The sequence below is a fragment of the Bison bison genome, unplaced genomic scaffold (assembly GCF_000754665.1).
Source record: "Bison bison bison isolate TAMUID 2011002044 unplaced genomic scaffold, Bison_UMD1.0 scf7180017864378, whole genome shotgun sequence".
In the NCBI taxonomy this organism is placed as follows: domain Eukaryota; kingdom Metazoa; phylum Chordata; class Mammalia; order Artiodactyla; family Bovidae; genus Bison; species Bison bison.
In genome coordinates this window covers 816,129-841,366 of record NW_011494950.1, presented here as the reverse complement: position 1 = coordinate 841,366, position 25,238 = coordinate 816,129, and the positions used below count along the sequence as shown (strand labels likewise).

General features: G+C 38.7%; 1 protein-coding gene across 1 annotated transcript in view; it reads right to left on the bottom strand.

The window, feature by feature from the left end:
• PPAP2A (phosphatidic acid phosphatase type 2A) overlaps positions 1–25,238 on the bottom strand; it is a 196,180-nt gene that overhangs the window by 25,657 nt on the left and 145,285 nt on the right. Inside the window, exons 7-8 of the mRNA XM_010857193.1 lie at positions 18,972–19,123; positions 13,898–14,178 (exon numbers count right to left, since the gene is read on the bottom strand). Coding sequence (XP_010855495.1) covers positions 13,898–14,178; positions 18,972–19,123 — 433 coding nt within the window. The remainder of the gene's footprint in view (positions 1–13,897; positions 14,179–18,971; positions 19,124–25,238) is intronic.

Genomic DNA, 25,238 nt, shown 5'->3' with positions numbered 1-25,238 from the left:
GTCCAAGAGAGTCTCTTGGACTGCAAGGAGATCCAACCAGTCCATTCTAAAGGAGATCAGCCCTGGGATTTCTTTGGAAGGAATGATGCTGAAGCTGAAACTCCAATACTTTGGCCACCTCATGCGAGATTGACTCACTGGAAAAGACTCTGATGCTGGGAGGGGTTGGGGGCAGGAGGAGAAGGGGATGACAGAGGATGAGATGGCTGGATGGCATCACTGACTCGATGGACGTGAGTCTGAGTGAACTCTGGGAGTTGGTGATGGACAGGGAGGCCTGGCGTGCTGTGATTCATGGGGTTGCAAAGAGTTGGACACAACTGAGCGACTGATCTGATCTGATCTGATCTGATCATAAGCCCCACCAGTCTCTCATCTGCTACCAAAGTACTTAAAATTCCCAATGCACACCATGTTTCATGCTCTCTCTGCTTATTCATCCTCTGCCTGGAACAGGCTTCCCACTTTTCTTTAATAATTACTATATAAGAACCACTCATTTCCTCCAAGAAACCTTTCTTAAACAGCTGCTGCTGCTGCTAAGTCGCTTCAGTCGTGTCCGACTCTGTGTGACCCCATAGATGGCAGCCCACCAGGCTCCCCCGTCCCTGAGATTCTCTAGGCAAGAACACTGGAGTGGGTTGCCATTTCCTTCTCCAATGCATGAAAGTGAAAAGTGAAGTCACTAGTCTGTAGTTATTGCCCTTTCTTTCACCACAAAGGACCGACCAACAACACTCAATGAATAAATCTGTCTTAGCACCAACCTTCTTAGAGTAAAATCATCTATAACTATACCTTCTTCCTCTAATATAGTAGATGGGTAGAGGTGGAATAAGACATTTTAAATAGGAATTTTGTATTTTTTTATTACATAAGATACGTTCATAAAAATTCAGAAGGTACAGCTAAACAAAAGAAAAACTGCTGGCAAACTCCCATCCTCCCTGGCTGAGATCCCATCTTAATTCATCTTGTATCTCTAACATCCAACAGCAATATCAAGCACAGAATAAGTTCTCAATTTATTTTTTTAAGCTAAAGTAGAACTTAATTTCTTGAATAATCATTTTGATTTAGTTATCCCAGAAAATATTAAATTCACATACTTCATATTTTAAGGACTTCCCTGGTAGCTCAGATGATAAACCGTCTACTTACAATGCAGGAGACCTGGTTTCAATCCTTTGGTCAGGAAGATCTCCTGGGGAAGGAAATGGCAACCCACTCCAGTATTCTTGCCTGGAAAATCCCATGGGCGGAGGAGCCCGGTAGGCTACAGTCCATGGGGTCGCAAAGAGTCAGATACATCTGAGCAACTTCACTTTCACTTTCTTTAGTATTTTAAACATTACATACAACTCCACCTTTTCTGCCCATCACCCCCCAACCCATCATGCACCAAGAATAAGGTATCACTTTAGTGGCTCCATTAAGAAGTATACTTTAACTATCTTGTGTTTTGACAGTTGTGAAATGCATAAAAATAAAACTAAGGAAAGTAAGTTATCTTTGCATGATAACTGTATCATGTAATTAAAAACTAAGCTTAGCGTGTGGGCTTCCCTGGTGCCACAGAGGTAAAGCATCTGCCTGGCAATGCAGGAGATGCCCAAGACTCAGGTTAGATCCCTTGATTGGGAAGATCCCCTGGAGAAGGAAATGGCAACCTGCTCTGGTATTCTTGCCTGGAAAGTCCATGGAAGAGGAGCCTGGAGTGCTACAGTCATGGAATTCCAAAGAGTTGGACACGACTGAGTGCATGTGTGCGTGTGTACACACACAGCTTAGTCTATGCCAATAAACCGTGGCAAGCCACATAAAATAAATTATGATTTTTACAGCATGCCCTCTGCTGTGTTTTCCCTTACAGTGATTAGGATTCTGATCTTATCATCAATGTTCAGGAGAATTAGGAGTTTCAGTGTCAGTGTTACGAGCTTAAACATGCAGTACCTAATGCATGTTTCCCAACACATCTGGCAAAGATTTTAACAATGCATATAAAATGTCCAGAAACCTTTTTTACATTATGATCAAAGGCAATCAGATTAGCGGAGCAAATGATACCCACAATGATGAAGTGACAGGTATATTCTGTTGTAAATTAAAAAAAAAAATTAAGTTTTTTAAAAGCATTCTCAAAGCAAAAGTAAGTGGCCAAAGCCCAAAGCAAAATGACAAGGGATGACAAATAAGGGAAATGGTCTTAGGTATTGTCCGAATGCTACTTTCCATTACCTATATGAAGACTTTTCTCAGTTTTTAAAAGACTCATTTCTATCCTTCAATAAAACAAAATCTTGAACATTGCCCAACTTCTTCATAAGTTTCCAAACATTAACTCAAAAGCCAAACATTGCAGCTGCAATAGATTACATAAAAGAAAAAGAAAAATTTACCCAATCCTGTGATCTTTCTCTCTCAAGAAAAATGGTTTAAGCTCTTTTGTTATACAAATGAATAGTAATAATATTATTAGATGTTATCTAGTATCTTTCCAAACCTCACTCTCCCAAAAGAGAATTAAAAAACCCACAGCAACACAACCATTTCTGTTTGCTTACTCAACAGAGAATGGTGTCATAAGGAAGTCAAGATCCAGGTACCTAGTGGTCATTTATTACTGACTGGTCCCCTGGTGGCTCAGATGGTAAAGCATCTGTCTATCAATGTGGGAGACCTGGGTTCGATCCCTAGATCGGGAAGATTCCCTGGAGAAGGAAACAGCAACCCACTCCAGTACTCTTGCCTAGAAAATCTTATGGACGGAGTAGCCTGGTGCAGACTACTGTCCATGGGGTCGCAAAGAGTTGGACATGACTGAGCTATTTCACTTCACTTCACTTCAGTAACCTCTTAGGAAATTAGCTGGTCCAGGTGAGATGAGTTGCCATTTTGGTACAGCAGTCACAAGACAGAGCAAGGTTTGCTCCTAAAACTAATGTATGGAGGCATTACTTGGTGATCTTGTTCAAGATGGAGAATTTACAGGTAGGGCCAATGGTGGGATGCAAGATTCTGTTGTCTAACAAGCTCTCAGGTGATACCCAGTCTGCTAGTCAGAGCAGAGAACCACACTATGAATGGCAAAGGGAGAGAAATGAGAAGAAAAGTAATTCTGACCTTGAGTAGGAATACACTTGGGCTTCCCTGGTAGCTCAGATGGTAGAGAATCTGCCTGCAATGCAGAAGATCTGAGTCTGATCTCTGAGTTGAGAAGATCCCCTGGAGAGGGGACTGGCTACCCACTCCAGTATTCTTGCCTGGAGAATCTGATGGACAGAGGAGCCTTGGATGGTTTACAGACCATGGAGTTGCAAACGGTGGGACACAACTGAGCAACTAACATTTTCACATTTTTTTAGGAATACACTTAGGATTAAGTCAACAGTGTGGACACTTTATGAAGATAGCCACATCCAAGAAAATGATGATGCTTTTCGTGTTTTCCATCTTCTCATTACAAAAGTTACTTAAAATAGAAAAATACTTTGTTTTATTTAAAAAATCATCACTCTAATGCAGATTTCAATTCTTTGAATATGTAGCTAAAAAAAAAACCATACATTAGGCTCATTTTGCTGTTCACAAACTCAAATTCCTTCCTCTCAATAAAAATATTTATTTGCTATTAGACAAAAATATCCAAGGGTATTGTTCACATTTATTTTGAATGAAAACTTACACTTGATCACTTGATCCATGGGGTTTATCATTATATTTTAATCTGGAAAAACTTCTCACTAATACATCTATAAAACTGTTTTTCACATTTTAAATGGGGCAATGTGGCATTCAAGGGTTCTAAGGAAAAGGTACACAGCATCAACATGATGTAATCAGTTGATATGTTGATATGATTTAGTAGCCTTTTAACATTTAAGATAAAGCACTGGTTGATTTATTAAAACCCAAGGATATCTTTCATCTTAATATATCCACTGCTAAGACCTACATTCTAATTCAAAAACTGAGAAGAAAATCCAAGGGATAATTAAAAAACCACAAAAAGCTGAAGTATTTGTTAATACTAATTCTTTAAACAGTCATTTAAAAGAGAGGAAGGGAATTCAATGAAATGTCAAACATCTAAAACTGAAGAGTATTTGCTAGTATGGTGTGTGGTGGGGAAAGGATTTTTGATTGTTTTTAAAATAACTTATGGTACACAAATATTCATCAATACGTACTGGCAGGATATCACAGAAAGTGAAGACAGGCTCTTATCTTTGCAAACTTGCACCTTAGCCAAAACAGATTCACACCTAGACTCAACTCACTCTGCCTCTCAGGAAAAAGAATCAAGCACCAAGTTAAATCTAAGGGGGGAGAATCTTTTGCTTTTATTGCCAAATTAAAATTATATGGAATGTATGAATGCAACACAGGCTAAATCAGAAGTTTGCATGAAATGTATGGAGTTATTTAATTAGGTATCAGTTATTAATTAGGGATCATTTTCATTTTCTAGAAAAGTTCAAGATCTCCTTTACAAAGTACCAAAGCACACCAAAAATGAAACAGATTATACCAAAAGTCTAATAAAACATGGCTTGTACACTCTTAAGTAGCCAGCCTTTAATCATGTTGCTCCCTGGGCCTGATACATACTCCATCCCAATTCTACACATTCAAACCTTACTCATCCTCCAAAACGCCTTCTCTAGAAGAAGTATAACCCTTCTCTGATTTCATATAGCATTTTATTTTCACTCCTTTAAGGCATGAATCACTTTCTATTACCCATAAAATCTCCAAACAAGTCTCAGCTCCTACGTAGTGGGTGCCACAAGAGCAACAGGCACACCTTATTAGTAGCTCCTACACTAACTAGGACTTAAGAGGAATAGGTATTAGTTCAATTTAGTACCTTCCTGTTATATATTGAAGCAGTGGTTCAGAGATCAGCAGCCAAGGCACCATCTGGGAACATTTTTTTAGAAGTGCCAATTCCTGGGCCCCAACCCAGACCCAATGAATGAATCAGAAACTCTGAGGGTGAGGCCTAGCAATCTGTATTTTAACAAACTGTCCACATGATTCCAATGTGGTTAATATGTGAGAAACATGGGGGCAAAAAGAGTCAGGGTGGTATGGGGGTTAAAAAGCGGTCACCGCTACAACCAAGACTATTAGGCACTGCTGTTCAGAACAGAGGAGGTGGAAACAGATACTGGTCTTGAAGTCATCCCCTATTAAATGCACTGATAGCTAAGGCCCTTAGAGTGAAGGATCTTTTAAAGTCATCCTTTCTTTCATTCTGTATGTTGATATTTCCATACAGATATGACTAAAAAAAAGGCTGTCTAGTTTACTGATACACACATGTATAAACAACACAGATCAGCTTGAATAGAATAAATGAATCATTTTGAAGGCATAAAGGCTTATCCAGTGATGTTTACAATTAGGCTACACAGAAGAAGTCATTCTCTCAAAATATAAGGCAGGTTTTACCAGGTACTCAGAGAAGGCAATGGCACCCCACTCCAGTACTCTTGCCTGGAGAATCCCGTGGACGGAGGAGCCTGGTAGGCTGCAGTCCATGGGGTCGCTAGGAGTCGGACATGACTAAACGACTTCACTTTCACTTTTCACTATCATGCATTGGAGAAGGAAATGGCAACCCACTCCAGTGTTCTTGCCTGGAGAATCCCAGGGACGGGGGAGCCTGGTGGGCTGCCATCTATGGGGTCGCACAGAGTCGGACACGACTGAAGCGACTTAGCAGCTGCAGCAGCAGTTACCAGGTACTTGGTACCACAGCCAATCAGTCTAGTTATAATGGTTTTTCACTATTATAGAAGGCACACCCTCCAACTTCAAGTTTATTTACTTGCATGCGGGCTGCATTAAAAAGAGAAAAGGAAATTTATTTCTCCCACTCGACCAAATATATTCCAATTAAACATCTAAGCAATAAAAGCTGCTGTAATTCAAACAGGAATAACTTCGTATTGAATATCTGATTCATACAGCCAGAGATTAGACACTCAGAACTGATCAGGAACACTGAGCTTATGCTTAAACAAATGTAATTTAAATAAAAGCTAGAAAAAGAAAGTTGAATCTCTCAAAGAAGCCAATAGTTTCTATACTGTAATATCATAAATAGGCCTGCTCACCGTGCACATCTTACATTCACTCCACCTAACAGGGTAAATATCAGCTCTCACAACCTGAGATAGCAGGTGTCATACAAAGTCATATTTCCATATCCAAGTGACATAAAGCAGTCGTTCTCAAAGTGCAGTCCCAAGATCAACAGAAGCAGCAACAGCTGGGAACTTATTAGAAATACTAATTTTCAGACCCGATCCCAACCTTCTGAATCCAACACTTTGAAGATGAAGCCCCAGAAATCTGTGTTTTAAACAAACTTTCCAGGTGAATCTAATGAACCATTAATGTGAGGTGCCCATTGATTCTCCAAAGAGAATTCTGACCTGTGAGGGGAGCTACAGGTTTAAACTACCTGGGCTCATTAGGAATTTGTTTCAGAAACTGAGAGTAATGCTATTATCATTAACATAAGCAATGGAAATTAAATGTCCTACTGTTCCAAGTGTTAAGTCCCTTTTATTTCACAGTAAATTCACAGGTATTGATTTTAAACAGTGACTAGGACTCTCTGGCTATTACAACTAATAAATATTCTATTATAGGCCATTATGTCCTCACTTTTATGTTTAGGACCCAATGGCCACTGCAAATGAAGCCTAGTAAAAATCCTGAGACATCAGTGATATCAGAGAGCAAAAGAGCATACACATGAGCAGAAAGGGTGGAGGGAAAAAGAGAAAAAGAAACAAGAGAACAAATGGGGAAAAAAATCAAGACCAAAAACCAAAATTGCAAGAGGATACTCTCATCCTAAGATGTAATTCTGACTCATTTATAATCAACAAAAATGACTCATTCCGGGTGCCTATGTTCCCTTCTCTCCGTCAAACATTATAATTTTATAATTAAAAACTTACATGGGGCAGGCTGTGGCAATAAATAAATTAAAAGAGCAGACTATACCATAATCTTAATAAACATATAGGCAATTCTAGACCGAAATGTTTTTCCATTCTTGGCATCCTGACTTTAAAATTCAAGAGAAACAGAATAGGAAAGTCTGTATCCAACCAAACTATGTTCCACAACAGAATAGCAATGCAAGCCACAGTTATGTTCCAATGTTATACGGCTCTGAAACGATCAACAACCAATTCATTCTGGAAACACTGATGGAAATCACATTTTTCTCATAAGATATAGTCTTCTTAAAATTTCATCTATATGTCTGGTTTTCCCTTATCCTTGTTTCAGAATCTCAAAACTTACTAACAGAAGTTCTTCACTGAAAACTACAGATAATAATCATGTGTAATATACATAGCTTTGCAATTTGAGTTATCCAGATATTTATATTGTTTTGTAAGATGGCTTTCCTGACTCTTACATAACTGCATATGGGTTGATGTAGAAATGTTAAGTGATGATGGGTGAAAAACCCAAGTGTACTTAAGTCAAAAGTTCAATCAGAGTAACAGTACATGTTGGCCAATTTGGGTACACTAGAAAGAGACAGAGAGTATGACACATATGGGCTGGAAAATGTAGTTCTTTTTATACCATTTAAACTAATTATATTATTTCTAATTTTGCCCAAATGGTTGCATAAGAAAGAAAAATTTCTCAGTAAGATAGGTCATAATCAAAGTTTGAGTTAAGATTTATATACCTGAACCTGAAAAACAATATATATGTGAAGAATTTGTGTCCTTTAAGAGTCATTTACAGGCTTCCCTGGTGGTCCACGAATTAAGAATCTGCCTTGCAATGCAGGGGACACGAGTTCAATCCCTGGTCCAGGAAGATCACACATGCTACTGGGCAATTAAGCCCATGCCATAGCTACTGAGCCTGCGCTCTGGACTTGTGAGCCACAACAACTGAGCCCCCATGTTTTGACTACTGAAGCACCCTAGGGCCTGTGCTCCACAACAAGAGAAGCTACCACAATGAAAACCCCACGTACTGCAACTAAAGAGTAGCCTCTGCTCTCCACAACTAAACAAAGCCCAAAAAAAGCAATGAAGACTCAGCACAGCCAAAAATAAATAAAAATATTTTTTTAAAGAATCATTTACAAAAACATTTTCTGGAGATCAAACCAGTCAATCCTAAAGAAAATCAACCCTGAATATTCACTGGAAGGACTGATGATGCAGCTGAAGCTTCAAAACTTTGGCCACCTGATGCAAAGAGCCGACTCATTGGAAAAGACCGTGACACTGGGAAAGACTGAGCACAGGAGAAGGGGATGATAGAGGATAAGATGGTTGGATGGCATCTCCGACTCAAAGGACATGAGTTTGAGAAACCTTGGGAGTTGGTGATGGACAGGGAGACCATCTGGGAGACAGTGGAGGACAGAGGAGCCTGGCGTGCTGCTGTCCAAGGGGTCACATGGACACGACTTGGCAACTGACCAACAACAGGAACAATCAAAAAGCAGGGATTCTTCACACTAGTTTATAAAGTATAAACTGACTTACATACTTTAAGTACCCAGCAAACACACTTTAAATTCAAGGATTCAAATGAACTGAATGTTTTATTTATGGAAAGTATATACTATCCAAACAATAAACAATATAGCCAGGAGACTGGCTATATATTATTATCAGTCAAAATAGACTTAAAGCAAAGGATGTTTCTAGAAACAAAGAGAGACAGTTCATACGGAAAAGGGTACATACCATATGAAAAAAACAGAAATGTTATACACTGAACAACAGAATCACAAATATATGAAACAAAAGCTAACAAAAATGAAAGAACAAAAGCAATCAACAATTACAGTTAGAGATTTCAAATTCCTAAGAATAACTGACAAAACATCTCCGCAGAAAATTCATACAGACATATATCAAAGGGTCAATTACAGAAAGATATGCAAAGAGCTGACTCATTTGAAAAGACCCTGATGCTGAGAAAGATTGAAGGCAGGTGGAGAAGCGGACGACAGAGGATGAGATGGTTAGATGGTATCACCAACTCAATGGACAAGAGTTTGAGTAACCTTGGGAGTTGGTGATGGACAGGGAGGCCTCGAGTGCTGCAGTCCATGGGGTCGCAAAAAGTCAGACACGACTGAGCGACTGAACTGAACTGAAATAACTCACTGATCAAAGAGGAAAACACAAAAGAAATTAGAAAATAATTTTAGTTAAACAAAAATGAAGTTACAATATATAATAATCTGTGATATAGCTAATGATCTAGGTTTTTACCTTATGAAACTACAAAAAAAAAGAAGAGGAAATAAAACTGAAAGCAAGCAGAACAGCAGAAATAGATGAAATCAAATACAGAAAAACGATAAAGTCAACGACCCCAAAAGAAACCAATAAAACTAATAAAAAGAGTAATAAAACCGATAAAACTTCTGGCCAGACCACTCAAGAAAAAAAGAGATTAAGACAAAAATTATCGATGACAGGAATGTAGGAAGGGTTAGCTCTACACTTCTTACAAACAATAAAAGGCAATAAGGAAAGAGAAACTGTGAACAACTTGATGTCAACAAACTTGATAATTTAGATAAAATTTACAAATCTCTTAAAAGACAAATGATGACAGTTCACCTAAGAAAGAGATAACTTGAATAATCCTCATCCACTTTAAAAAATAAAACCATAGTTTACAACATTCCTACAAAGAAAATTTCAAGTCTAAGTGTATTTAGTGGTGAATTCTACCTAACATTTAATACCAAATGTTGATACCAAATCTAGCCAAAAACTTCAAAAGAAAACTACAGACAAGTAATATTCATGAACACAGAAGTAAAAATCATTAACATAACATTAGCAAATTGAGTCCAGTTAATACAAAAAGTATAATATACCATGACCATGTGAAGTTTATCCCAGGAATGAAAAGTTGCTTTAATAGTCCAAGATGAAAAGGATACACTATTTTAAGAGAAAAAAGAAAAGCAGTATGACCTCAACAGCCATAGAAAAAGCATCTGATTAAACACACATTTATGACAAAAATCTAATAAAGCGCATCTACCAAAAACATACTGGTACTATATTTAATGGTGAAAGACTGAGTGCTTTCTACCTAAGGTCAGGAACAAGACAAGCATACCTTCTCTCACCACTTCTTTCAACATTGTATTAGCAGTCTTAGCCAGTATAATACAGTAAGGAAAAGAAATAAAAAGCAATATAGAAAAGGAAAAAAAGAAAAACAACACTGTTTATTCACAGACAATATTAAGAGGAACAGAGAAAATCTTGAGGACTCTATATAAGAAGTTACATTAGCAAGTTTAAAGGATAAAAGGCCAGATAAAACCATATAAAAGACTTTTTGTTTATTTTAAATACAACTAGAAATCAATTTAAATGTTTTTTTAAAAACCTTTCATAATCACATCAAGAAATCTTAAAAATTAGTGACACATTTAAGCAAAATGTATGCAAGACACGGACACCAAAATCTTAAAACTACTGCTAAGAGAAACAAAAGAACATCAAAAAAATGGGAAGATAATATCATATTCATGGATTAGAGGACTTAATATCAAAATGGCAATTCTTTACAAACTGTCAAATTAGAAGTAACCTCTATCAAAATAAAGGCTTCCCTCATAGCTCAGTCAGTAAAGAATCTGCCTGCAATTCAGGAGACCCAGCTTTGATTCCTGGGTTGGGAAGATCCCCTGCAGAAGGAAATGGCAACCCACTCCAGTAATCTTGCCTGGAGAATCCCATGGACAGAGAGTTCTGGCAGGCTATGTCCATGGCGTCACAAGAGTCAGACATGACTTAGCAACTAAAGTGAAAGCGAAAAGTGAAGTCACTCAGTCGTGTCCGACACTTTGTGACCCCATGGACTGTAGCCTGCCAGGCTCCTCCGTCCATGGGATTTCCCAGGCAAGAATACTGGAGTGGGTTGCCATTTCCTTCTCCAATAGTGACTAAAGCATTACCATTAAAATAAGCTGCCTCTTCTCCAACCAAGCCACTTTATCCCTTCCAACCCAATTCCTTCACTGTATATTCTGGAATTCTATACTGTATGTGATATGTGTGTGTTGGGGGGAGGGGTTCCCTGTTGGCTCAGTGGTAAAGAATCTGCCTGTAATGCAGGAGATGCAAGTTTGATCCCTAAGTCAGGAAGATTCCTTGGAGGAGGGCATGGCAACCCACTCCAGTATTCTTGCCAAGACAGTTAAAGTTCTCTTTACTTCCTTGTGTCTTCAAACTCTTCGCTGAAGCTCACTACATCTACTAGTCATCAAAGAGCCTTTCCCTAAGACAGTACTTGGCTCTACATCACTATCAAAGCAGAGAATGAGATATCCATATCCTATACCTTAAGAGTCCACTGTTGGTCTTGATTATCTTCATCTTTCTTCACAGCCATTACTGGACCAGTCTTTCCCTCTTATAAAAATAAAAAGGTTGCTTACCTAAGCTCAAATCAAAATACCACCTTCCACTATCTACTTCTCAACCAGTTTCCACTTAAGTCACTTTCCCCACTTCATTAAGACATTATACCCATATCAGTCCTCATACCATCACCTCAGAGCCTGTCATTCAACAACCTGTTTATTCTTTGGCCTTGTTAACAACAGGGAGGTTCTCTTCCATTGTCAGTTCAGTTCAGTAGCTCAGTCATGTGTGACTCCTTGCGACTCCATGGACTACAGCACACCAGGCTTCCCTATCCATCACCAACCCCCAGAGCTTGCTCAAACTCATGTCCATTAAGTCAGTGATGCCATGCAACCATCTCATCCTCTGTTGTCCCCTTCTCCTCCCACCTTCAATCTTTCCCAGCATCAGGGTCTTTTCAAATGAGTCAGTTCTTTGCATCAGGTGACCAAAGTATTGGAGTTTCAGCTTCAGCATCAGTCCTTCCAATGAATATTCAGGACTGATTTCCTTTAGGATGGACTGGTTGGATCTCCTTGCAGTCCAAGGGACTCTCAAGAGTCTTCTCCAACACCACAGTTCAAAAGCATCAATTCTTTGGCACTCAGCTTTCTTTATAGTCCAATTCTCACATCCATAAATGATTACTGGAAAAACCATAGCTTTGACTATATGGACCTTTGTTGGCAAAGTAATGTCTTTGCTTTTTAATATGCTGTCTAGGTTGCTCATAGCTTTCTTCCAAGGAGCAAGGGTGTTTTAATTACATGGCTTCCATTGTCAATATTTGTTTATTGTAAATCTTTCCTGCTAGACTAAGCTCCATGAAGACAGAAATCAGAGCTGTCTTGTTCACTGCTGAATTCCAAGCACACAGCCTAATGCATACTATTAAATAAAGTGTTTTTTCATCTCCATTAAATGGAAATATTGAGGACCACTAGCAAGCCTGTTTTGGAGAAGGAAATGGCACCCCACTCCAGTATCTTGCCTAGAGAATCACATGGACAGAGGAGCCTGGTGGGCTGCTGTCCATAGGGTTGCACAGAGTCAGACACAACTGAAGCGACTTGGCACGCATGCATGCATTGGAGAAGGAAATGGCAATCCACTCCAGTGTTCTTGCCTGGAGAATCCCAGGGACAGAGGAGCCTGGTGGGCTGCCGTCTATGGGGTCGCACAGAGTCGGACACGACTGAAGCAACTTAGCAGCAGCAGGCCTGTTTGACTTACAAAGGAACTAACAAGGACAATAATGTGTCTGGGAATCATTTACAAAACACAATCAGAGGATGTTTTTCTGAGAGAAAGTATTTGTTGGATGAATAAATAAAGGAAAATGGTAATAGCTATCTTAAAATCAAGAAGATCAAACATAGAATAAGTAAGATTGACAATTCTGAGATTTGGGGTGAGGAACTGGCTCTGCTACTTATTAGTGGCTTTTTTGTCTTTTTAAAAGAATTTTATTATTGGAGTATAATTGCTTTGCAATGTTGTGTTAGTTTCTCCTATATAACAAAGTGAACCAGCTATATGGTACACATATAGCTATATGGTATACATATAGCTGATCCCCTCCCTCTTGAGCTTCCCTCCCAACTGCCCACGCATCCCATAGAGCACCAAGCTGAGTTTCCTCTACTATAAAGTATCTTTACTCTAGTTAACTATTTTACACATAGTAGTGTATTTACATTAGTGCGGCTTTATTCAATGTTACTGGGCCTTTGTGTGCTCATCCATAAATTGAAGGCATTAGACCTTTTGGGTTCCAAATATTCTCTTTCACCCATGTCTAATAGCACTCCCAATGTAGAAAGTAGCCCAAGTGTGCAATAAGAAAGCAATCTGAGGTCCCAGATCTATCAATATATGAATGAAATTAACTTAAAAAAAAAAACATACTCTAAGAATACTAAGAGATCTAGCAGAGCTCCATTACATAGTTGAACTAGATCAAAAGTAAGCAAACTATATAACCCATAGGGCGGCCACTATCTATGTAGTAAATTAAGTTTCATTGAAACATAGATACACTGGTTTGTTCAAGGACTGTCTATGATTCTTTTTTTCTGTTACAAAGGCAGAGTTGAACAGTAGCCAACCAATGGCCCACAAAGCCTAAAATATTTATTATCTGGCATCTTAAGAAAAAGTTTGCTGATCCTGGACCATCTGATCTAAAGGGTTCATTTTACATTATTATACACTGAAGATGAAAAGAATTGCATTAAAATGCTCTTAAACAGAGTACTGGGATAAAACAGGAAAAAAGAGTAAGTAGAGAAAATAGATCAAACATGATTTCAATTCACCTCCCAGTGATTATACTTACTAGCTTCTCTCTCTTTAAGCTACCGGATAGCTCATCTTCCAATCACTGAAACCTGGTATTTCAGGAATGCACAAGATAAAACAAGCATTAAAAATTTAACACGCACCTGCCCTCCTTCACTTTTTGTGCATTCCCTCGGCATATGTAGTTTTCAATGTAACCATCACTGCAGTTGACTTTTGACCAGTCTGGGTCACAAACATCCAAGAAGTGAGGCCGCAGTCTGCCTATCGAATACTTGGCAATATCAGTCAGGGACTGACTAGCAGCTGCACCAAATAAAAATGTTCCAATGGCTTTGTAAATAGTGGCTATGTAGTTATTCCTGATAAAGGAATTCGAGTGCAAGAGGCTAAAATAAACAGACAGGGTTTCTCCAACAATCATCTGAAAAAAAAAAAAAAAAAACAGAAAAATAATGTTAAAGCAGCATCCAGGCACATCAAACAAAGTATAGAGAAGAAAATGGTAAATCACAATAAAATGTTTGTTTTAAAAATACCTCCCTCTCTTTTTCCTTTTCAAATGGAGAACAACTTAGGATTCCTAATTCTAGACCACAAAAAAGGTGTCCTCAATTGATACTGCTCACAGAGCATTGACAAAGCCTAAATAATTCCAAAGTCTGCCTTGAAACAATAAGGCCTTACTTCTTGTATTCAAATAAACCGAGCCTTAATAAGTAGACAATGATGTACCGTGGAGTATAAAAACAATGGCTTTTCAAAGAATACAAACTTTCTGATTAGAATATCCCTTACATAAGCACTTTTACCTCAGAGTCTGCATTTGCATCAGACATTACTTTGAACCAAAAATATTCATCATGTTAAAAAAGGTAAAACATTTTTAAGAGAAAAAGCTAATCTAATAAAAGCAGGGATCTAACACTGAGGTTAAAGGGTACAGAGGGCAGAGATCAGCTGACAAGGTCTCCCAGTCCTGCCTCTCCAGGAAACCTTTAGGGCTGGCTTTCTTAACAAGTCTCATTAAAAGACCAAATACACACTTGATGTTCTCCTTCAAGAAATATTTCAAGTGACTCCTTCCTCTTTATTTTTCACTGACTTTGTAAAATGGGAATCATAGCCTTCTCAGATACTAGTAGTGTGTGTAAGTGCAAACCAGTATAATGGGTTTAAAGGCATAAAATGGTTTTCAAGTACTTTACAAATTCACAGACCAATATCCTAAGAAATCTGAAAAAATACTGAATGGCAACCTTATAAAAAAAAAAATAAGCCACACTCTAGCTACCTGAGACCAAAATAAACACTTAAAACAAAAAATTCTGCTTGCTAATTTATATTGGGCATGGATATAAATCACAAAGTTGTTTCACTTAAAGAGTTTCACTGCTTCATCTTAAATTTATATAAACAATTTTACAAAGCATTCAAACATTTCCATTTAGCAACTATTAATTGTCTTTGGGGGCGAGATAAATGGTTGTCTCCCGAAAAGGATTTCAAGAACCTGATATCAAAAATTCTTTCTTCATCTGGCTCAATGGCTCCTAGAATTCCATAATTACAATGTTGTAACTTTGACAACTAGACTATGAACTCTACAAAACCATGAATTTTTAGTTGAATAGAAAGCTACCACCACCACAGAGGCCTAAAACAGCTGGTGGTCAATACATTTCAACTCAAGGTGCTACCTCTTGGGTAAAAAGTAAACATTCTTAAATATATTAAACCCCATAGGAATATATTCCTCGTTATAATCCTTAATGTGGATGACTTAATCAAGCCTTTGCTGAGCACAGGTCTCACAGGAGAGGAAAACCACATTCACTTCTGGGGATACCATACCTCCACAAGTGTGCTTAGGGTACTCCCTGGTGACTGTCCTAGAGGCCTTGAATTAAAGTATATTACATCTCCTCAGGCCATTAAGGTGTTCCAGCAACTGCCTTGATAGATAAGCAGCAAGACAAGATATCTCTAATGTTTTGTTATGGAGATGACCTTCGATAATTTGAAATATATACCAAGTATACTAGTCAACCACAATTTGAGCAGTGAAACTTACACTTTTCAGCTGTCAGTTCTTCTTGTGTAAGCACTCAACTACTGGCTAAAAACAAATATTAATTTTTGTGAGTCTTCCTAGTCATAATGATCATTGTTTAGGGCCACCTAGACTCTGGTTCTTGCCACTGATGACTGAAAATCAATTCACTAGTAACATTCAGTGTACTGGACACAGATTAAAAGTTGACCTACAGATGTAGAACATGCTGAAACTTAACCCTTAACACTTAACCCTTAATTCTTAACCCTTAACCTTATTCTGAAACTTAACCCTTAACCTCAGAGGGACTCTAAATCTAACAAATGCTAGGTCAAAGTACATCATTTTTTTTTTTTTTATTATGTATGCCATCTAATTGAGAGAAATAGATAACAGAGATATTCTAAATCAAATGCAGGGAGATGTCTGTGCCTTCCACCAACACATGACAGCCATATTTTCATTTCATTTTAAAACCTTATCTTGCCCTTTGAGCCATTTAGGCCAACTCAGCCTCTGGTGAAGTTCACACTTAAACTAACTGCTCTAATCGTAAAGCTGGGATTGCTTGTCAAACATTATTTAATCAGATTAAGGATAAATTATTAAAGTACTAAAGATGATGTTTGGGGGAGTAGAACAAAATACTTTTTAAGATCAAAGCTAGTAGCTATCTAAATCAGAAGGATTTAATCATTTAAAACCTATGTACCAGAGTATTTTCTCACCATCTTTATATCTCTGTCAACCAATATAATTTTATATGTCTCTACGCTGTCACTCTAGTTCTGTGTCTTCCACTCAGGACCCACCTTCCTAAAAGAATAGTCTAAAATCACTCACTGCCATACTTCCACTCCTTCCTAAATATCTCTAAATACCTCTAAACCCTTTATTCTACTGAATAGCTCTCCAAAAAGTCAAAATGGTCTCATCAGATCAAAGAGATTTTTATCAACCCAAATCTTAACTTCCCAGTAGTATATGACATCACTGACCATTTTGTCCTTATTGAACTTCTCCCTTGGCTTCTGTGATACTATATTAATTCTGATTCTTTACCAGGTTCCCTCAATCACTCATATATTTGTGGATCACTTGCAAGTCACATCAAAGGCCTGGTATGAAGTCCCAATCATAGTCCTGATTTTTTTAAAGAAATGATTTACTTTCTAGAAAACAAAATTAAACATAAACAAGTCTAACCATGTGCTACCTGAAAGAAGTTGAGTTAGTGAATAATGTGAAATTATGTTAAATTAGTACATAAAACCACTGCCAGTGTGTGTCTTTGTTGATATAGTTGAAATGAAAAAAGTACTTGTACAGCACTTTTAAATAGTCTGTTCTTTTTACACTCAACTTAGACTTCCCTTGTAACTCAGTCAGTAAAGAATCTGCCTGCAATGCAGGAGCCCCGGGTTCGATCCTTGGGTTGGGAAGATCCACTGGAGAAGGAAATGGCAACCCATTCCAGTATTCTTGCCTAGAGAATCCCATGGATAGAGGAGCCTGGCAGACTACAGTCCATGGGGTTTCAAGAGTCAGACACAACATAAACCACCACCACACTCAACTTACTTGCTATTTTGTAAATATAAAGATAACCTTTTCACAGGTGACGGTGAAATAATCAAAACTTCCAAGTGAATAAAATATACATAACAAGTTTTTCCTAACTGAGTGTCTATGGATCCTGCACTTGCTATGCAGGCTGCACAGCACCCTGTCCTTTGGCAGGCCTCTGGTCTGTAGCAGATTTCTGTAGTTTTGCTCGGGCAGCATCCTTCTTACTGAGACACAAACAAAAGTAGAATTGAAAGACAAGTACATTTGTAGTAGCATTTGAGTACTTGAATCTTATCTAAAATCAGCTATTATTTGCAGAAAAGTCCTGCTACAATTTTTATATGTAAAGAGCTATTAATCTCTCAGAAATATACACTTAAAAAAGAGTCTACTCGTACTCCCTCTTTAATAGAAGGATCATAGGCTTTCTTTCTTTTCATATTAAAAACTTAGTGTAAAGATTTGTCTAGATTAAATGGGCCACTGATTTTTTAAAACTTCACTATGTTGTAGGCGAGTCACCAATATTACTATATAATCACTCCAGTTTCATTCCAGCACCTAGGACATGCCAGTGTCCATGGCAACGGCAAGGATAACAAGATGAACAAGGCACCATCTCTGCCTTAAGGAGCTCACAGTGTTACAAAACAAACACTTGTATAGCAGAGATGTTCTTTTATTAATTATACACCACAAATTAGGAATTGATTAACTTTTAGTGCTAATAAGGAGCTGTGATTATTCTGCAATCAGACATTAAATTTCTAAATCCAGAAGTTTTGCTTTGTTTTTTAATAAACTTCAGAACAGACAAGATATATCTTTTTGGCTATTTATCTTTTTGGCCTATCTTCTGGATGAGACCATATTATCTGCTTTTAGCATAAATCTTATTTCTAAAATTACAAGATATATAGCATAAAATTAAAGTCATAGAATCTCTGAGTCAAGAGATAATAAAAATCATCTAGTCAAATCACTTGAAATCTTCTCCCCAACCAGAGCACATTCTCTAGACATTCTCACCTGAAATCCTAGAAAACAGTAATTATTAGTTTTAATACCAGTAAAAATGCTTTCATATTCACTGTTAATTATGTATAGAACTTAGGCTTTTCTCCCCTATTTCTGCCATTATCTAAAAATTCTTTAAACTAAATATGGGTTAAATGAAGCCTTTTAACATCTGTTAGTAATTTTTCTTTTCTAGAACTCAGTAACTAAAGTCAGTTCATAAACAGTCTCAATAAATCATAAAATAATATCCTAAGTATAAAGTATGCTAAAAATACATTGATACAGTATTCATCTATTGTATTATTACTCAAACAATAGCAAATTAGAGCTAAAAAAAAATCAGTGACTTGGAAAAGATTAGCATAAAACCATACGTATTTAGTAAGGTTCTTGTAATTATACACTGTTACTCTTTTAGCCCCACTTAAAATAGCTGAGATTATTTTGATCAAATAACATAAAAAGTTAAAACACATGTTTTAGAGGGTTATACATTTAATCATTAACAGCTAACATAAAATTAAAGCCAACTGCCCAAAAGTGATAAACTTGGAAAAGTGGATTTAACTTACAACGATAATACTGAATGGAATGATTATTCCACCTAATAACGGGTAAGGTATGGTGTCTTCTTTGTAAGGGTACTTGATGGACTCATCATTACAGAATAATCCTCGTTGGAAGGGGGTATGCCTTGAAGTAAGAATTGCAAAAGGCAATCCAGCTAGCAAAAGGAATAAATGAAAATATCATTAAAAAGGAATATCAAAACTAATTAATGGCAATAATTATCCCAGAGATCATCTTTAAAAATATGTTTGCCATGAAAACAGTAAGAGCACATGGAAAAAGAAAATGCAGCAACACATGCAACAGAAGTTAGAAAAATTACAGCTTAGGGTAAAGATTTTTTTCTACAAAAACAATGCCTTCAAGTCCTCTATTAAACCAGTTTAACCAAGAAAAACTTCTTCTCTTTGTTTCTACCCAAATACACTAACCTGATTTTAGAGGAAGTAAAATCTCTTCTCATGCTCTTGTTGTCATTTAATCAAAGGGTTTTCAACACTATTTTCAAACCACTTTGTCAGGATCTCTTCTTCCAAAAGAAAAGCAGCATTCTGACGTTCTCCAGTTTATCTTGATATTACTTGATATTACTACCATATCACAAGTCATGGTCACTGGCTAAGTTATCAGAGTATCTAAAGATTATCCGCTCATTTCTGTACTGTCTACGGCAAGTTTAGAACTGCTATGAAAAGGAGTGTGAACTTAAACCAGGTTTCTAAAGAAAAAATGGACAATGAAGTCAAGCGCAAAAGCACCTAAAAGAGCTCTCTCTTTTGTCTTCATCAAGATCACGCCTCACACTCATCACCTAAGATGTCTAAACTTTTACCTAAATGTGAACTTTAAGAATTCAGTCCTCCTTTATTTCATCACTGCATCGAGCATCCCGATTAAAACGGCAGCATACTGACTAGGACTGCTTTCTAAGAGAGCTTAGCAGAAACCCTCAGTGTGAGTTCTGCTTCAGGACTTTCCCAAGGATGGACCCATTCACCCAGCAGTAATACCATAACCATTTAGCTAACATACTCAATGGACATTCAAGTGTTCTTTCCATGAAGCACCAAGTCTTGACAACCATTTACAGTTCTCATCAACTCCGCTAAGCCCTAAAGACTCAAAGACAACCAAGCTTCTGACACTCTGCCTAATGCATAGACTACAAATATCAAATGAACTGCCTGATGCGTTGACTACAAACATCAAATGTGTTCAATCTTCAAGGGTCAAATGAAAAGGGGAAGCCTGTTCCTGGTTCTTTTTATTTATCTTTCTATTTTTTATTAAACTCTGAATATATGAACCAAAGTTTATTTCTTTGTGTTAACCAATTTGTCATGCTATTAACCCACTAGGAGTCTTTATGATGTGAGAAGTGACCAAGCAGGCAGAGTAGGAAGACCATAAGCTTGTGAGCTCCTTCTGCAGGCACAGCAAAATTACGATTATTTACAGAGCAACTACCCATAAGAGTGAACTGAAAATTATCAGGAAAGATCTTTTAAAGCTAAAGATATAAAGAAGAAATCACAAGATAAGCAGAAAGGGTGAAGTATGGTCATCACCCATATTTCCAGGGTATACAACCCACAAATGGGAGAATAAATTACAACTGCAGAAGTCCTCCCCAAGGAGCAAAGTGTCCTAGCTCCACATCAGGCCCCTCAGCCCAGGGGTCTGCACCAGAAAGAACTCCCCTCCCACTGCCCAGACTGTTTGGCTCTGAAAGCCAGAAGAGCTTCCTTTTTGGAGAATCAGAGAGTTGTGGGAAATAGAGACTTAAGTCTTAAGAGAGCACACACAAAATCTTATATGTTCCAAGATCCAGGGCAGAAGCAGTAATTTAAATGGAACTTGTGTAGGACCTACTTGCTCATCCTGAAGAGCCTCCCAGAGAGGCAGAAGGCAACTGAAACTCACTCTGAGAACAAAGATGCTGGCAGCAGCCATTCTGGAAAACTCATTCCACTACCAAGACACAGGTGTTGTTAAGTGTCACTTTAGAATCCTCCCTCTAACCAATCAGTGAGAGACCAGGCCTGTCTACCAAATAACACCAGCCCTGGGATGCACCAGGCCAGGCAGCTAGGTGGGCAGGATCACCAGCAGGCTGACGCTATAGAGAACTCCCTGAGCCCCCAGCCAATTCAGGACATGACCCCACCCACTATAGGACCCAGGACCCAGCCCCACCTACAAGCAGGCCACCATAGCACTGGGACCACTGGAAACCACACACACACACACACACACACACACACACACACACACACAGAGCTAGTCATCTGACCCAGCCCCATCTACCAGTGAGCCAGCACTAGTCCCAGTCCTGGCTCACACACCGGGTGTCAGGCACCAGCCCCAAGATCTGTGAGGCCGCAACTCCACCCACCTGTGGCAGACACCACCCTTGAGACACCCAAAGCCTTGCAGTCACAAACCCTGGGCCCAGGAATGCCCATAGAGGGGCCAACGCTAGCTGCAGAAACTTCAGGCCCCACAGCAAAAGACTCCAGGACCTCATTCTGCCCAACAGTGGGCCAGCACCAGCCCCATGTCCTTTTGGGCCCCCACACCAGCCACCAAGCCCCAGAACCACCACAACCCCCCACAGCAAGTTGTGTAAAGTCCTGGCCCACCCACTAGTAGTCTGGCACCACCCTGGACACCCAGGGCCCTGGTCCGCCCAACAGCAGGCCAACACCAGCTCCAGGACACCTTAAGCCTCTGAGCCAGCCATGTCAGGATCCAGCTCCAACCACCTGCAGGCCAATACCAGGACTGGAGGCCACATAGCCAGCCAAGCCATGACCCAGCCCCACTCACCACCCAACCTCACCCACCAGCAGCTGGTAGCCTTCTCATAAGACAGGGTCTGGCAATCAGTGTGACCAGGCCAACCACACACACCAGTAGGACAGCCACAGCTGTCAATCAGGCACAAGAAACAGCCCTATGCAGCCCACATAGAGGGTAGCCATTAAACATACAGCTCTGGTGATTAGAGGGGAGTCCGCTGCTGGGCCGTGTAGGACATTTCCTACATAAAGCCACGTCTCCAAGATCAGGAGATGTAACCAACCTACCAAATACACAAAAATATAAACAGTGAATTAGGCGAACTGAGGTGACAGAGAAATACATTCCAAATAAAGAAATAAGATAAAACCCTAGAAAAAGAACTAAGTGAAGATAAGCAATCTACACCCCCGCCCCTGCCAAAAAAAAGAATTTAAGGTAATGATCAGAAAGATGCTTGAAGTACTTGGGAGAAGAATGGAAGAACAGAATGAGAAGTTAGAAGTTTTTTTACAGAGTTGGAAATATAAGAACCAAACAGAGCTGAAAAATACAATAACTGAAATAAAAAATACTCTAGAAGTAATCAACTGTAGATTAGATGATACAGAGGAACTGGCAGACAGAATTATGGAAATCAGTGAAGGTGAACAGAAAGAAAAAAAAAAGAGGACAGTTTAAGAGACCTCTGGGAAAACACTCAAGTCCAGGAAGCACAGAGAGTCTCAAACAGGATCAACCTAAAAAGAATCACAACAAGAACATTATAATTAAAATGGTAAAAGTTAAAAATAAAGAGAGAAAATTGAAAGCACTATAGTAAAAGCAACAAGTTACATACAAGGGAACCCCCATACAGCTGTCAGCTAATGTCTCGGCAGAAACTCTACAGGCCAGAAGAGAGCGACATGATGTATTTAAAGTGATGAAAAGTAAAAACCTAAAACAAAGAATACTCTACCCAGCAAGGCTTTCACTCATATTTGAAACAGAGCTCAAAAGTTTTACAGACAACCAAAAGCTAAAAGAGTTCAACACGAAAAGAACTCAACTCAACATCAGTTTCTACAGGAAACCAGCTTTACAAGAAATATTAAAGGGACTTCTATAAGTGGAAAAGAAAAAGCAACAATCAGAAAAATGAAAACTATGAAAGAAAAAGGGGCTTCCCCGATGGCTCAGTAGTAAAGAATCTGTCTGCAATGCAGGAGACGCAGATGAGGGTTCAATCCTTGGGTCAGGAAGGTACCATAGAAGAGGAAATGGCAACCTGCTCCAGTATTCTTGCCTGGAAAATTCATGGACAAAGGAGCAAAGAGTTGGATACGACTGACTGACTGAGCACACACGCATACATAAAAGGAAAATTCTCATTGGTAAAGGCAATATACAGTAAAGGTGGTAAATCAACCATGTTTATAAAGCTAGTAGGGAGGTTAAAAGACAAAAGTAGTGAAGTCATCTATAGCCAAGATAAGTAAAGGGATACACAAATTCGAAGAATATAAAATATGACATCACAAATGTTAAGGGGGTGGATAATAAAAATGAAAGGTGGTTAAAATGCATTCAAACTTAACAGATCAGCAACTTAATCCTGGTAACCACAAACCACAAATATATAATAAATACACGCGAGAAAAGAGTCCAAATATAATACTACAGGTAGGCATCAAATCACAAGGAAAGAGAACTAAAGAAGAAAGAAACAAATAAGGACCACAAAAACAACACCCAAACAATTAACGGAATGTCAATAAGTACATGTGCTGCGTGTTAGTCGCTCAGTCATGTCTGACTGACTCTTTCTGACCCCATGGACTGTAGCCTGCCAGAATCCTCTCTCAATGGGGTTCTCCAGGCAAGAATACTTGAGTGGGTTGCCATTTCCTCCTCCAGGGGATCATCCTGACCCTGGGATCAAACCTACCTCACTTACCTCTCCTGTATTGCCAGGCAGGTTTTTTACCACTAGCACTACCTGGCAAGTCCAATAAGTACCCACATATCAATAATTACTTTAGATATAACTCCTTCAATCAATAGACAAACTATTGATACATAGAAAAAGAAGATCTATATATACACTGCCTACTCTTCAGATCTAAAGACACAGATTAAAAATGAAGACAGGCTCTTCAATACATGGTGCTGGGAAAACTGGATAGCTAAACTAAAAAGAATCAGTTCGGTTCAGTCACTCAGTCGTGTCCGACTCTTTGTAGCCCCGTGAACTGCAGCATGCCAGGCCTCCCTGTCTATCAACAACTCCACAGAATGTGGTCCACTGGAAAAGGGAATGGCAAACCACTGCAGCATTCTTGCCTTGAGAACCCCATGAACAGTATGAAAAAGCAAAAAGACAGGACACTGAAAGATGAACTCCCCAGGTCGGTAGATGTTCAATATGCTACTGGAGATCAGCGGAGAAATAACTCCAGAAAGAATGAAGGGATGGAGCCAAAGCAAAACAACACCCAGCTGTGGATGTAACTGGTGATAGAAGCAAGGTTCGATGCTATAAAGAGCAATATTGCATAGGAACCTGGAATGTTAGATCCATGAATCAAGGCATATTGGAAGTGGTCAAACAGGCAATGGCAAGGGTGAACGTCGACATTCTAGTAATCAGTGAACTAAGATGGACTGGAATGAGTGACTTTAACTCAGATGACCATTATATCCACTACTGAGGGGAGGAATCCCTTAGAAGAAATGGAGTAGCCATCACAGTCAACAAGAGTCCAAAATGCAGTACTTGGATGCAATCTCAAAAACAACAGAATGATCTCTGTTCGTTTCCAAGGCAAACCATTCAATATCATGGTAATCCAAGTCTATGCCCTGACCAGTAACGCTGAAGAAGTTGAAGCTGAATGCTTCTATGAAGACCTACAAGACCTTTTAGAATTAACACCCCAAAAAGATGTCCTTTTCATTACAGGGCACTGGAATGCAAAAGTAGGAAGTCAAGAAACACCTGGAGTAACAGGCAAATTTAGCCTTGCAGTACAAAATAAAGCAGAGCAAAGGCTAATAGAGTTTTGCCAAGAAAACGCACTGGTCATAGCAAACACCCTCTTCCAACAACACAAGAGAAGACTCTACATGTGGACATCACCAGATGGTCAACACCAAAATCAGATTAATTATATTCTTTGCAGCCAAAGATGGAGAGCCTCTATACAGTCAGAAAAAACAAGACTGGGAGCTGACTGTGGCTCAGATCATGAACTCCTTATTGTCAAATTCAGACTTAAATTGAAGAAAGTAGGGAAAACCACTAGACCATTCAGGTATGACCTAAATCAAATCCCTTATGATTATACAGTGGAAGTGAGAAATTGATTTAAGGGACTAGATCTGATAGAGTTCCTGATGAACTATGGATGGAGGTTCATGACACTGTACATGAGACAGGGATCAAGACCATCCCCAAGAAAAAGAAATGCAAAAAAGCAAAATGG